This window comes from Ananas comosus, linkage group 7 (genome assembly GCF_001540865.1).
Source record: "Ananas comosus cultivar F153 linkage group 7, ASM154086v1, whole genome shotgun sequence".
In the NCBI taxonomy this organism is placed as follows: domain Eukaryota; kingdom Viridiplantae; phylum Streptophyta; class Magnoliopsida; order Poales; family Bromeliaceae; genus Ananas; species Ananas comosus.
In genome coordinates this window covers 4,653,786-4,669,375 of record NC_033627.1, presented here as the reverse complement: position 1 = coordinate 4,669,375, position 15,590 = coordinate 4,653,786, and the positions used below count along the sequence as shown (strand labels likewise).

Sequence of the window (15,590 nt, the reverse complement as noted above, 5' to 3'; positions counted from 1 at the left end):
AAGTTGTTTTCGATGATGCGGCTTCCAAATCGACGATCGGCTCCATTAGACTTGATTTACACTATTAAAAGTATTTGGAAACTAAATTTCAGATTTTTTCGACATCATTTGACTAGTGATCAAAAGATCTCAAAATTGACAATTTTAAAGGCCGATGTAGTGTCTTTGTGAGTTTAACGGTGTAAAACAATCCAAATCCGATGAAAATTTTATAGAAAATTTTTTTCACTATTTAGAGTAAGATCAGTATATCTGATCTTAAATTTAAATCTTTTATTATCATTTTTTATGAGATTTTTATTTTCAGCCGTTTAATTTTAGACTACTTGTTTGATAGGTAAATGATATCGAAAAGTTATGAAATTTAGTTTCTAAATACTTTAATAGTGTAGATTAAGTCTAACGGAGCCGATCATTGATTTGGAAGCTGCATCATCGAAAACAACTTAATAGCACGGAACCCTCCGTGCTACCGATAGTATAATAGCCTAGTTCCAATATAAATACAATAGTTGCTAATTATATATATAAATTTTGAGCCTCTAAACTTTTTATTTTTTAAAATTAAATTAATTTATTTAAATATTTAAAAAATTATCAATATGGAATAAAATGAGTGAAGTTATTTAATTTTTTTAATAGAGGAGATTAAATTAGAATTTTACAATTAAGTTCTAAATTAAAATTTATATTTCAAAATTTAATCTACAATATTTGATGGGCTTATATATTAAAGACATCTAATTTTTATAACTTTTTCTAACTAATGTAACTTATAACTTGAGAAATACTTTTGATATTTTCTAACTACTTAATGTAAAAGTAATATAAATTTATAACTTAAATTTTTTTAATACATAAATATTTAAATTTTTTCGAATAAATTATAGCTTGCTTGGGTCAGTATTTAAACACAAAAGAATAAAAGAAATTGTCTGCAATCAAAAACAATGGAGGGAGCTATTTAACAATGCAATATAGTTGAGGGGGTTTCCATGCATTTTTTACTTTAAACTTTTTTTTTTTTTTTTTTTTTTTCTCTTTTACAGTAGAAATGACCTTCCATCTTACCGTTCATGCCACGCCGTTATTCTTAAATCCCAAATCAACCCTTATATTTTTTTTATTTTTTGATTTTAATGCTTTTATAATTTTCACTATTAATGCTTACTAATTTTTGTACAAATAGTTTAAAATTTATAATTTTTTTTATAATTAAATGCCATTTTTTATTCATTATCATCCTACTCTCTCTCTTTTTATGTATGTATATATCTTTTTATGTATGTATATAATTAAATGCCATTTGATCGTAAGGTAAATGATGTCGAAAAATTATAAAATTTAATTTCTAAACGTTTTAAATACTCTAGATAACGTTTAACGGTGTGGATCGTCAATTCGAAAGCTCTATTATAAAAAACAACTTATGAGTACGAGCTAGGACGATCGTACTCATAAAAGTATAGTAACCGAACTCTATATATATAATCGGCAATGGCATATTCATTTTTCACCTCTCTCTCTCTCCAATATCTTTTTTTTTTTTTTTACTCTTTGTAAGAGATGGATATACTCTTTAACTTTTAAAAATAATTATGTATAATAATATTATTAGTTCTTAATAGGTATGTTACTAATATATTTTTTTTATTTTTTCATGATACATGTTGGTAGCATGGAACATATCAGAGTACTGAAATTTTCAGAGTTTATAATTATTCGCTCACATCACCGACAAATACTCAACATTCATTTTTGAGAGGTACGCAAAATTTTACAGTAATAATTTTTTTGTTGCATTTTAAAGGAGTACTTGTAATTTGATAATCCAACAAAATAATATAGGAATAATGGGAAAGGAATTAAGTCACTCTTTTTTTTTTTGTCATTTGATACTTCAACAAAATAATTATCATATTATTATTTTGTTAAAATTAAGTCACTTTTTTATTCTATCCCAAAATAAATTACTCAAAACTTATAACTAAAAGTTGGTAACAACACTCCCATGCATTGCATGGGTCAATTGCTAGTTATTATAATAACAAGTAGATGTGCCCTAAATCTAAATGTAGATTAAAGGCCTGTTTAGCCCATATGTTGGAAAAGTAATTTCTGAGGAATTAATTTTAACTTGCATAATTGATTTTGGTTAAAAACTGTGGAGCGTTTGGCAGAATCTAGATAAAAAGTGATCTTTGCGAAGTGATTTTATAAAACTATTTGGAAATTTTTTTTTTACTGTTTGCAAATAATAATATAAAATTTAAAATTTGAACTAAAATATAAAATTTATGTCCAAAATCAGAAACAGATTTTAAGATCAGAAAACTGATTTTAAGACTCTAAAATCACAAAAATGATATTAAAAATAAGAATCAAATTTTGAAAAAGATATTACCAAACACTCCATTAGAAAAAAAAAAAAAAAAAATCACTTTTGGTCCTAAAATTACTTTTCAGATGCTAGGCCAAACATCAACTAATGTAACAAATTAGAGTAATCATTTAGCACAAGCATCTTCTTAACTTTTATTGGGATAAAATTATAAAGCATTCTTAGACGGATCATTAATGTACACATTAAAGCAAATACCATCTATTTTGTGTGATCTAAATCTAAATTAGGACATCAAAAAAAAAAAAAAAAAAAAAAGTTAGAAAGAGAGAGATTGGTTTATAGTTCTCTCACATCTTTGACCCCTCTTATGTCCTAATTCAACTCTTTCCCCTCCATCTCAACCTTACCGCAATTTTTCAACAGTTCAGTACTACGTTGAATTTTTCTTTCTTTTTTTTTTTGGATAAACAAAATAATCCTGCTACTGGTTAATGGTGGGATCAATTTGAACCCTCTATATTAGACGGTTCAGATTGAACCCTCCACACTAAGGTTTAGGGTTGAGATGAAGTGTTAGGATCGCACAAGAATTGTCTTTTCCGATTCTAATTTTGTAGTTCGGAATTTAGGTTTGAACAAGGGAGTGTTGATTATTACGGGACCACACCACACGGAACTATCGTCGGAGTCCTGTCCATACAGTGGAAGTCGACATCGTGCGTGACGGAGTTCTGTCCATACAGTGGAAGTCGACATCGCGCGTGACGGTCGCAAAGTCGCGAGTTTGCGCACTGTATGCAAACACGCAGCCCCGTAAGACGAAAACGAGCGTGCAGGCCACGTGGGCTCTACAGAAGTCTAAGATCGTAGCATCGTCCTAACAACGGCAATCTCAAGCTACACGGACTCACGAGTCACGACTTCAACTTTGGACTTCCATGAAAACAAACACGCCCTCGGTCAGTAATTTCAAGTTTTCAGAATAGCATGTGATTCGACAAAATACGCGAAAGGCTTTAAACTTGTATGATTGACAACATCTTTTTCTGCATCGGCTAGAGTTGTTTGGTTTCTGAAAAAAGTGTGAAAAAAAAAAAAAAATCCACATAAAAACTAATCAATTTTTCATCCGTTTGGTTCTAAGGAAACCAAACTTCTATGAATTTTTCCCCCCATAACTTATAAAAAAGACTAGTATTTTCGATTTCCTAAACAAAGTTCAAAAAACAAAAAACAGTTGTCATGAAATATGAAAAATAAAAAATAAAAAATACTTATTTCCTTTAGAATCAAACAGACGAAAAATTAAGAAAAATGAAAAAAAAAAAAAATCATTCTTTTCCGAAAAACCAAACAGCAGCTAAGAAAAGCTTGTAGTGTGACTGTGACTGATGGAATAAATCTCTCTCTCAACCAAACCAACTCCCTCCCTCTCTCACTCTGAATACCCTTCTTAGCACCACTGCAAGATAAAACAACCCGAACACGACAATGCGTGACAAATTACTGAGAGAAACCCAAAATCGGCACAATGCTACATTCCTGTTTAATAAAAAATCGACACAGCGTGAAGTTACGACACAAAAAAGGGCGACAAAATGTTTGAACATACAACATTGTATTACGTATAATTAGACAAACCGTGCAACAAATTAACTCGAAACAATCTTCCACACATCAATCGATGGGACCAAACAGATTGGAATTATTTGGTTGCTGCCTATCTTCTTCGACACCGACACAGTTAATAGATTAATGCATTTACCCTTGGGATAGTTTAACCCGCAAGCTAACAAGACTATCAGAAAACAGTCTGAAAAAACACAGACTAGAAAAGCTTCGGAACCAGCATTTACTAGAGCAAATTCAGTGGTAACCATACAGGAAATAGTCGGTAGATATCCTGAAGTTCCAGCGATCTAACATTAGAATAGGAATCAACAAAATATAGACATTACGACTGAAACCGAGAAGAGACAGGCTTGACCTGTGATAGAGATCCTCACCATACAGCAGACAACTATAGCTTGATCAATAGAAGAGCGAGCAGAATAGGCAGCAGAAGCACAACCATTACCTGCATTAAGGTGACAGTTAGAAACCGAACATAGTTAGGGCCTTTTTGAGAAGGTGTCGTCCAAGCACAGCGCCGACACGAATTGGGAAGGAAGAATGTGGAGATATGATTATCCATTTGCCGTGGGACCATAACACTAATATCCTAACCAAATCAATGCAATCTGCATGACATTTTATCACTTGCGGAAGCAAAAGGGAATATTTTCCCATCGTTCTATCTCACTGCGTATAATGGATTCTGTCCATCATCCTAAACAAAGCCTTAGAGGGCCCCAAAAATATGAAGCCTCTAAAGCACTTGGGACACTCTAAAGCTTGCAAAGTGGGTTCACTTGGACCCTCTAAGGCATCGAAGGGTAACAACCCATTCCTCAACTCGACGACAGTAGATAGTAGAGTCAGTATTAGGATGGTGGTGTGGAAAACTCACCAACACCGAGCTAAACCTTGACTTGCTCTCACAAAAGTGGATTTTCCTGTATAAGCCAATGCAATATTGTTATGCAGATAACACAAAAATTAGAGTGACTCTTCACAGAAATGACAAACCTTTTATTTAGCAGCCCAGAGGACGCGCAAGCTTTTTTTATTGCCTCCACACGCTTAAGTGTAAGAGCAGCATTCGGATCTTTCTCATCAATCTACAAAACAGTAGTAGACAAACTTTGTAAGGGTAAATACTGTTGACCCCGCTAAATGCAGCTAATAGAAACTCAAAAGTAAGCTAATAAAAAGCTCATGGATGTTAAATGTGGTAAACTAGTTGGAGAGTAGTATTCTGAAGCATATGAGGTTGGAACTTTGGCAATAACAGCAACGAAAATAAACTCAAGACTTTTCGTGGTAAAGGCAAGTAAATAACCTATGATGAATGACTGAAGGAATTTCTGACTGAAGGAAAACATGACATTTATTTTATCAGTCATCAGCTTAGACTGTGTAATGCGCTTGACGGACATTCATCAGCCAAGGGGTTTGTACTCAAATGGATGGACAGTGCCAGAATGGATGCCTTGGGCCTAAGGTGTGCTTTTAGAAAATTGCCACAGTTTAAAGAACAAGTATCATGTCTTTATTTCTTCGTCATTTATTTTTCTGATCCGAACTTCCAAAAACTTTAAATAAATGATAGTTGGATAAGTTAGGGCACATGGTACTTAAATTTCCCTGTTAACTACTATACAGAGATTCAATAATATAATCAACTGTTTAAAGAGTATACCTTAGACTGGAGTAAAGAAGAAAATTCATAGAAAGAACCATATACATCTGACATATCATTTGTTTGATCGATCACCCTTGCAACCAGTCCTGGAATGAGCAATATATGAACAACAGTAAGGAACACAGCCAAATTTCAATTTCATACTAAAAGGAGGACATCATACTACACTGCATATTAAAAACACTGACAAAAGCATCAAATTATTATAAAACAGAATGCACCAAGAACTATGACTTCGGAAATAATATGGAACTACCATAATGACCTAGAAATCTCATACCTCTTCCATCCACAGTGAACTACTAGTTAACCTTTCATAACATGTCAACATGGAAAACATCTATTTTAAGTGCCTTATATGGTTTCACTATCACGCGGGAGATAGTGAAAGAATGTTATCACTCATTCTAATAGGAATCTTCCCCAAAACAAAGTTGAATGGAGGAAAAGCCTCTAATGCTTTTGGTGAATGTTATCATATTTGATATCTCTATTATTGGAATTTCCAAGTGATGATATTGGAAAAAACAATAAATATCTGGTTATCAAACTAATATACAAAAATAAAAAGAAATTAGAGATTTATTAACCATAAAAAACTGGACATATCCAAAAAGATTAATAATTCCAAGTGAATAACAAATGCAGTATTTTCTTACCACGTCTCATTTTGACAACTCCTTTAAAGACCTCCACATTATTGTAACATAAAGCTAACGTTCCAATCGCCATTATCTGATACCATAAATAAGAGTAATCAACAAGCATCCTCAAAAGAGATGCAGTACTTCTTTTAGACAGTAAAAAAACTCAAATTAAAGGAGCAATAATTTTGGGAAAGTTAAGAAAGAAAATATAAATTCAAAACAGCAAGCAAAGAATTGTTGAACATTTAGCATGAAAATGGAAGGAAATAACCTAGAAAAAGACAAAATAAAGTTAAATGAGGTGAAATTCTAGTAACGACCATCATAATATAATATGAACATTAAGAACAAGGTTGATCAGCAAGAGAGAATAAACCGATCCATTGATCAAAAGGTTACAAACAAAATGCATCATGTCATTTCTTGTGTTTCATATACAAATTAATTATAAAACAAAAAAGACAAGAACTTTTGGAAGAATATTGGTCAAATTGCACATAACAACACTTCTATACTACAAAGAGTAGGCTGGCTGTTTTCCCTCTTGTGCAGGGTAATTGTTTTCGACGTGGTTGTTTCCATTTCATTCGAACAGGATGAACATTAAGGCACTACCACATTAGGTTACTGAATGGGAAGTGATAATGCATGTGCCGCCAGTTGGCAGAACAATGATTCACTGAGAAAGATGGAAGTTAGATTCATTGAAGCTTCTGCAGGTTAATTCAAAACTTTCCATGTTATTTCCATTACTATATTATTAATTTTTGGTCTTCCTGAATAAAAGGTCAGCTCAATTGTTTAATGGAACCATTAGTTTTTCCATCTCTGTTCCATCCTCTCTAACTCAACCATCTAAACAGAAAACAATGCCAATAAAGTGGGAAAAAACCAGAAAGCACATCTAGTATTTCAATATCATAGACAACAATGCCAACAAAGTGTCAAGCATGTTACTCAGCAGACAAGCCTAAGCAACTCAGATACCTGAGGGATGGCACAAAATCTAAAGATGGCAAGACCCTTCAAAGCAGACATGTACAGCAGGCAGTCCTCCGCATGCATCAGAGCATTGGTTACCATGTCATTCAAGCATTGCACTGACTGTACAAAGTTCTCCTCATACTTGAAATCCTGAATCATGTATTAGGATGGAAAACAGTGAGAGGACTAAAAAAATTGAACTAAAAGGAAACAGTCAATATTGTTCAGAAAGAAGACATGTAAAACAAGGAGCGCAGCAAGTGTTACAAGTTATGAGAATGGAAATAGAAGCAAAGAAGCTTCATCAACCATCGAAAGAATAGTTCAAGGAAACACAAGAAACAAGAAAAGCGGAATGGCCAAAGAAGCAAAGTTGACACACCTCAAGTTTGTCAGCATATTTACTCCATATTTCTCGAGGCCAGAACATGCGTGACTTTGGAATCTCATTTATGTCTTCCAAATAATCCCGAATTATATTTGTTTTCTGCATTTAAGAGGGTTGATAAATGCTTCTAGTTAGTTAGCAGGCGGGTAGTCTCAGTAGCTCAAAATCATATGAAAATTCATTATGGACTTAAAGGTTCAAAGATACCTGAAGAAAAAGACCCATTGAATTGGAAAGTGAATCTGAAGCCAGATCTTCAGATCCAGAAGCATGAAAGAGCTTAGAGAGTCCTAAACCTACAAGCCCTGCCACATAGTGGCAATATTCATCATAGTCGTCGATTGTTTCAACCTGCAATGTGGAAAAAAAAACTAGTATTTAGTTTAGTAGGGTAATCGAGTTTGAATGGGCATCGACGTCTATGCGTAAGTCTTGCCTAGTACTATTCCTACAGGTAATTAATATTGCACGCATCTATTGTGCAAACAGTTGGAATCAGCAACACCAGTTGATATCACAATCAAGCCAGCACCTTTAGTGCACCAATCATAAATGTCCTACTCTTCGATGGAATCATCATGAAGTAATGAATAAACTAAACTTTTAAGTGAGAATCATAAACAGCCAATCTGATGACGCAGTGAATATGAGACAAATTACCAAAATTTGCTCAAATTATAATACATTCTGTGGACTAATTACATGAAGCCTTTATGACAACCAGCAGACGGATTTTCATTTATATCACCATTCACATTTGTGGACACTACAAACATAAGGTTAAATAAGGTCAGTCTCAGAGCTACAACAAAGATGAGACAGATTTCCAATAAGAACTTCAGGCGCCTAAAATAGCATATGCTATAATTGTCATTCGCAGATAAAGTATGATGAGACAAGTGACATGGCCTTTTACAAAGTTCGCAACTATATGTGACCTTCCAAGACTTTCAACCACCAAAAACTTTCGTCAGAATTGACAAACACAAGTCATGGAAGAAGACAACAACATAGACGAAATTTACCGGCTTCTGTCTAGCTGAAGTCTGACATACCCATTCTGATTATATATAAATTAGGTAGCAAATTGCAATCTCTTATAAGCTACAATCACAATAACAAATGAAGCAAATATCTCTCTCATAAACACACAATTGAAGCAAATTACAGAGTGTCTATTTGTAACACATGAAAAAATATCAAGCGAACGAAAAAACAAGTTTATAAACTTCTTTTACAATCAATTTCAAACTGATCATAGAAAAGTGTGCCACCTATATGTTCTCTTGTAGAGGAGACATCAAAATGATTATAGTAATAATGATGAAAAAACTTAACTTCTTTAAACTAAATTACAACTACTATAGATTCCGCTTTCATAAGATGGATAATTTTCTGGGCCATAAAATGTTTCCTGAAAATCTAAATGACAAACCTCTTTGCATATAAACTTTGCCATTCCTGCACCCATTCTCCTGGTAATATCTTCAATTGCCTCTTGATAACTGAATAGTCGTAAATGCACTATCAGCTACAATAGGATAAAGCAAGTGACATGCATTGAAGAAGAACAGTGTTTCAAAATTAAAAAATAAAGTTAAAACCATCGATGGAAACAATATTGTATGCAAGTACTCTTTCTACATCTCAAGGAAAGATAGAGCAATGCACTCATCTCCCCAAGGAGCCAATAGATGTGCAGAATTCAATACAATGCTACCATTGTAAAGGAGAAAATTCGTGCACAGAGAATCTTTTGTCAAATTTTGTATCTAATGGCAAGTCAACAACAAGCAAATCAAATGCACATGTTGCACAGAGCAACACCCGAAGTTAATGGAATTGATTTCGTCCTTCATGTTGGATTCTGTTTGGAGTAATAGGTCACCATGGCTCGTACAGCTAGGTAGATGGTTTCATAACTTTTTTCAGTGATCACGAGCTCCAATGAATTCTTCAAGCTTAATCTGTTAAGACTATTGCTATAGGTATATTTTTTTGCCGCTATTCTACTTTTAAAAGGACTATTAGACAATGCCTTCTAGTTGAATGACTAGTACCGCAAAAGTTATAATAGACAGTAATAGCCATCCAATTATCCTAAATTAATTCAGACCTCTCATGCCTGGTCGTCACTAGGTAAGGAACTGACATTAAAACATTGATCTACAGGCTAGTAAAAATTCATAAAGTTTGCTAATTCTTTCACAAGCATAATCAACATTTATTTTTGCAGTAGTTAAACTTATATTATCGCAAATTCTTAAGAAATTGACTGACTTAGGCTGTATCATTATTTTTAACTAGATTAAGCTTAGAAAACAACAAAGTACTTGGTGCTACAAAGTATTTCATAAAACATTAAACAGAGAAAGCTCAAGCCAAAGAGGAGACCTTTGACCAAGCTCTAAGAAAGCTGTTGAGACAAGGTGAAATTTGTCCATCAGTACTTTGTAGTCCTTTGTTCCACCTAAAAAGAAAAACAAATGGCATTCAGCACAGTAAACATCCAAAGTCTTCACATATTCTCTGTCCTGTTCTCAAGTACTAAATATTACACATATAATTGTATCAAAGAGATAAAGTAATTAAAATTTGAGATGCAACTAACATATCAAATAATGTATAGATAGTAGATGAGTGGAAGGAACTGTCTTATTTGTTGATTAGAAGCAATGTGCTGAGAAGAGGATCAACTAGGTACATAACACACCTTTCCGCGCAGTCATATAAAGCTAGGAAAAAAAAACAAGATAATCATCTAATATTAACAATTAGACACATTTGGGCACCATTGATCCAGCTTAGACAATTTTAGGTTACTTGCCGAGTAGGGGAGGGATAGTGATAAATTTCCTCCCTATCCCACCAGCTACAATGGGGAGTTAACTTCCACATGGCATTAAGCAGCCCAAGTAATCCCTTGGGCTGCCACCTTCCAAGGATAGCATTTCCATGGGGCAGAATGGAACTGCACTACCCCAGGTTCCCGCCCTCTTTAATTGCTAATCCTGATTATCTCTAGCAAAATGCAATGACAATAGTATCTTGAATTGGACTTTCTGTTTCAAACAAACAACTCAAGAGTAAAAAGACAAAGTTGGATCTGTTCCAAAATTACTTAAGACATTCAGTCTCAAGATCCAATAGTGAAAGGACATAAAAAAAGAAAAGGAAAAAGTTTACATGAAATTTCAAGATTCTTACATGAGAAATGCCAGTCACGATCGTAAATGTGACGATAGAAAGATTCCAGAATTGGCACTTTGATCTCAGAAGGTATGCTAGTATCATCCTCTGCAATATATTTAACATTAAAAAAAAAAAACTCACTCTTTGTTACTATTTCATGAAGGTGAGATATCGAATTAATACAGTGAAATATAGAAATTTATTGTCTAATAAGCTGGCATAAGAAAAACAATTTAATTAGAGAAATTTTATATAATCAAATGTTTCAGCCAGTGCTGAAAGGGACTGCAGTTTGGCGAAAACTAATTGGCAAGGAAAAAAAACGTAAAATAGATAAACAATTAACTATTCAGATCAGAGCAAAAAAACCAAGTTAAGGTGACTTAGTAAATGTGTATCAACTTAGTTTCATGAATCAAATTTGATAAGCCAGTCAAACTTAATTTATGTGCAGTAGAATATTAAAGAAACAAAAGCAAACCATTCAAGAGACATAGATCTGACAAGTAAGTAAAGAAGATTGTAGAGAAAACAGAGTAACAGAAAAAGGAAAAAAAAAAAAAGAAGAAGAGGACAGAAACCTTGGATGAATCTCTAGATGTCATGGTCGCTTATTTTACTTTATAAAGTAATCATTACTAATAAATTAGGACATTTATGTACTACCTTTATTAAATTAAAAGTTTACTCCTTTCTGAAAACAAACATATGCGCATAAGAGTGGTTATTAAATATCTTCTGCAACGTCCATGTGATGTTATTTAAAAAGAACATTTATGCTGCTGATATTCCCTGAATATTATTTTTGAGCTTTGCTATGAGAAGAAACTGCAAATTTACCTATACACATATTTGTCTTCATATTCACATAGAAAGTATTACTAATAGTAAACACAGGAATGAATTAGTTTATCAAAGTAGTCCCAGCAATACTCCAGTACTATCACATCGTAGCATATACGACCTAAAATATAAGATAACCAAACCGACAAAATGTAAAATGCATAATGACAAATATAAGGTAAAAACGTACATAAATGACCTGAATTATGGACCATTTTGAATTGGCCACCCAACCTTTTAAAATTTTGATTTTACTACCCAACATTTCAATTTGTTTGATTTGAGTCAGCAATATTTTGACTTCAAAATTTAAACTAATAACTTAATGAATGTATAGTTGCGAGAATTGCATGAAGTATACTAACTAAACCTATAAAGATAAACAACGCATTTCAATTTTAAAGTCAAAATACTGTCGACTCACTTAAATTAAACAAATTGACAAGTTGGGCAGTAAAATCAAATTTTGAAAGGTTGGGTGGCCGATTCAGAGTGGTCCATAGTTCTTAGTCAGTTTTGTTCGTTTTTACCTAACTATAGCACACAAGGGATGAGGGTACCAACCAACAGTATCAAGGGCTCTGAGAACCAGATAGAAGATGCAAACCTACACAAAAAGAGATAAAAGTTACAATAACTCCTCACAGTTCAAATGCCCTAATGCTTTTTGCTGCTAAAATGAAACAACAAAAACAAGAGGGAAAGATAAAATCCAGTTAAATAAAAAATGTTAAATTTGCACAAATTAGCTACATTTTTATTTATTTCTAATGCTTTATCAAGTAAATCCCCCAAAACTGAATTTTTAACTTGATATAGCTCTAAGGAAAACAATTACGGTGCCCTCACAATAAAAGGCCTCATTTTTCTTCATGCGTCATATAGGAATTCACAAGCCGACATCACCATTCATGTTCTAAAAACTAATCCATTTCTTTTTTACCAAAATCGACATTAACCTCGATCGATCGACCAAATGTAAACCTAAAAAAGCCAAACCCAACCACAAATCACCAATTCCCCTGGAACAAAACCAAATCCCTCTCTCTCTCTCGCGCGCGCGACAAATGAGAGAGAGATCTAGATCGACAAGATACGACACGAGCAACAGCAACAGGATCGAATCAAATGATTCGAGAATGGATAGTTGGATTAGTACCGCATTGCGGAGTTGGGGGCCGAGTTGCTGGATGACGAGGGCGAAGCTGCGAGAGACGCGCTGGAGCATGGTGTAGGAGAAGGCCCAGTGCTCCTCCGCGGGGATCTGCTTCTCGATCCGCGCCGCCGCCATCTTCAGCTTCACCAGCGGGTACAGCTCCTCCGGGTGCTCCATGATCGCCCCCAACATCCCCATTCTCCTCGATCTCTCTTCTCCTCCTCCTCCTCCTCCTCCTCCTCCTCTCTCTCTCTCTCTCCTCCTCCTCTCTCTCCCTCTCTACGATGGCATAATAATAATAATAATAATAATAATAAATTAATAACAGTAGCGTACTAGGGATCTTCTTTTCCATTATTTTTTTTTTTCGGGAGATTTTGAACGGAGAACGGGGTCGCCAAGTCGACGAGAAGAAACATCTGCACCCGGTGTACCGAACACTTCATGAACCAATCACGGCATGATTGTTTGACTGGCTTTTTTTTTTTTTATAAAATAACCTTCCAAAATTTTATGATTAGAAAAATAATTCTGTCAAAATTTTATTTAAAAAAATAACCCTCCTTTCGTCACGTAAGCGCCACATCAAATTTTTACTATGAATACGGTGAATCATTCACCGCCTTCACATATATATAATGAAGGCAATGAATGATTTACCACCTTCATAATATATATGTGAAGGCGGTGAATGATTCACCGCCTTTAGTGCAAAATACTCCAAATTTATCAAAATTTATCTAAGTCCTGAAGTTAAACAAAGATAAGGCGGTGCATCATTCACCGTTTTCACATATCTATTATAAAGGCAGTGAATGATTCACTTCACCGCCTTCATAATATATATGTGAAGGCGGTGATTCACCGCCTTTATAACAAAAATCTAACGTGGCGAAAGGAGGATTAATTTTCCAAATAAAATTTTAATAGGATTATTTTGCCAATTTAAAATTTTTGGAGGGTCATTTTATAAAAAAGCCCGATTTTGGGGTCTCCGATAAACGTGCGCCATCTAAACGAGACGTGTGCATGTCAGCGGGTGGTGTGGGTTGAAGCATAAAGAAATTTCGAGTTGACTAAGTATTCACTTTGGCCAATTTGCATAAAAAATTCACTTATTTTGGACTTTTGTAAAACCGGGCTACATTTTTTGTTTTTGCAGATTCGGTTCGCTTTTTCAGCAAACTGATTAAAATACCCTTATTACTTTTTCTCTTTCCTCTTTCTCTCTCCTCTTCGTTTTTCTCGTTCTTTTTTTTCTCTCGCCTAAAAATGTAGCGAAGGCAGAGGCGGAGGCGGAAACGGTCCGCCTCGCCTCTCACTCTCATACTCTCGCCCTCGCCCATGCCCTCACCCACGCACCCCCACCTTCTTCGCCTCTGACCTCGTCAAGGCCGTGCCGCAACTTTTTTTTTTTGGCTTTTTTCTTTTCTTTTCTTCTCCGACTCTCCTCCACCGTCTCCGACGACGACGTCTCTCTCGCTCTTCCCCGCCATTCTCGTCTCCCCCTCTCCCTCCTTTTCTGTCGCCTCCGACGACGATGCATTTTCGCCGGCGCCGACACCGACACCGTGGAGGTCACTGCAGCTCTGCAGCCTCGGAGCGGGAGAGTACTTAGCGGCGTCGTCACTAGCGTCGTGGCTGTTGGCAGAGAGGATGATAAAAAAAAAAAATTATAGAAGAAACAGAAAAAAAAAGATAAAAAATTATATAAAAAAATGGACGAATATGAAATTGCATTGTTAACTATAAAAAAAATTACAAGTTGCACTACTTAAGATGTAAACTGCAGCTTTAAGATGAAAATTACACTCTTTGGGAGATATTTACACTGTTTCTCTTCTTATTGCACTCTTTCATATGTAAACTGCATCCATTAAGATGAAAGTTACACTCTTTAAAAGAAAGTTGCACTGTTTCTCCTCTTGTTGCACCATTTTTCCTCTTCTTACACTATTTTTTATCTTAAACTGCACTCATTTAAAAGATATTTATACTGTTTCTCCTCTTGTTGTACTGTTTCTCCACTTAAAAGGTGCAGTTTAAGATAAAAATAGTATAACAAGAGGATAAATAGTGTAATAAAAAGAGAAACAGTGCAACAAGAGGAAAAACAGTATACATATCTCTTAAAGGGGTGCAGTTTAAGATAAAAAACAGTGTAACAAGAGGAGAAATAGTGCAACAAGAGGAGAAACAGTGCAACTTTCGTTTAAAGAGTGTAATTTTCATCTTAATGGATGCAGTTTACATCTGAAAGAATGCAATAAGAGGAGAAACAATATAAATATCTTCTAAAGAATGTAATTTTCGTTTAAAGAGTGTAATTTTCATCTTAAAGCTGCACTTTACATCTTAAGTAGTACAACTTATAATTTTTTTACGATACAATTTCATTTTCATCCTTCTTTTTCTATAACTTTGTATTTTTATTTTTTTTCTTGTTTCTTTTATATTTTTTTTGTCGCCCCTCTCTGCCAACGGCCACGGCGCCGGCAACGACGCCGCTAAGGACCCTCGGCTCCGAGGCTGCAGCGCCGCAGTGACCTCCACGGTGTCGACGTCGACGCCGGAAAAGATGCATCGTCGTCGAAGGTGGAGAGGAGGGAAAGGGAGGGACGAGAAGTGCGGGGAAGGGCGAGAGAGACGTCGTCGTCGGAGACGGTGGAGGAGAGTCGGAGAAAAAAAGAAAAGAAAAAGGCAAAAAAAAAAAAGTTGCGGCACGGCCTTGA

The 15,590-nt window shown here is 34.7% G+C and overlaps 2 protein-coding genes across 2 annotated transcripts in view; both read right to left on the bottom strand.

Annotated features, from left to right (window-relative positions):
* LOC109712711 (squalene synthase-like) lies at nt 3,852–13,391 on the bottom strand. Its single transcript, XM_020236452.1, has 13 exons — nt 12,862–13,391; nt 12,267–12,309; nt 10,875–10,964; nt 10,062–10,137; nt 9,103–9,172; nt 7,875–8,018; nt 7,662–7,766; nt 7,283–7,429; nt 6,308–6,383; nt 5,646–5,734; nt 4,973–5,064; nt 4,854–4,899; nt 3,852–4,421 (listed from the first exon to the last, which is right to left on the bottom strand). Exons 1-13 carry the CDS (start codon nt 13,054–13,056, stop codon nt 4,365–4,367), a joined length of 1,230 nt encoding a protein of 409 aa, XP_020092041.1. The 5' UTR covers nt 13,057–13,391; the 3' UTR covers nt 3,852–4,364.
* LOC109712712 (enolase-phosphatase E1-like) overlaps nt 14,452–15,590 on the bottom strand; it is a 5,567-nt gene continuing 4,428 nt past the window's right edge. The window contains exon 5 of the mRNA XM_020236455.1: nt 14,452–14,499. Coding sequence (XP_020092044.1) covers nt 14,488–14,499 — 12 coding nt within the window. The 3' untranslated portion in view covers nt 14,452–14,487. The remainder of the gene's footprint in view (nt 14,500–15,590) is intronic.

What these genes read in the sequence shown, in the direction of transcription:
- LOC109712711 (XM_020236452.1), bottom strand. Translation starts at nt 13,056, where the DNA reads ATGGGGATGTTGGGGGCGATCATGGAGCACCCGGAGGAGCTGTACCCG. An exon ending in GATTTTGTGCCATCCCTCAG is followed by an intron (nt 6,384 to 7,282) that starts GTATCTGAGTTG and finishes TTATGGTATCAG; the next exon opens with ATAATGGCGATTGGAACGTT. An exon ending in CTTCTTTACTCCAGTCTAAG is followed by an intron (nt 5,065 to 5,645) that starts GTATACTCTTTA and finishes ACTGTTTTGTAG; the next exon opens with ATTGATGAGAAAGATCCGAA.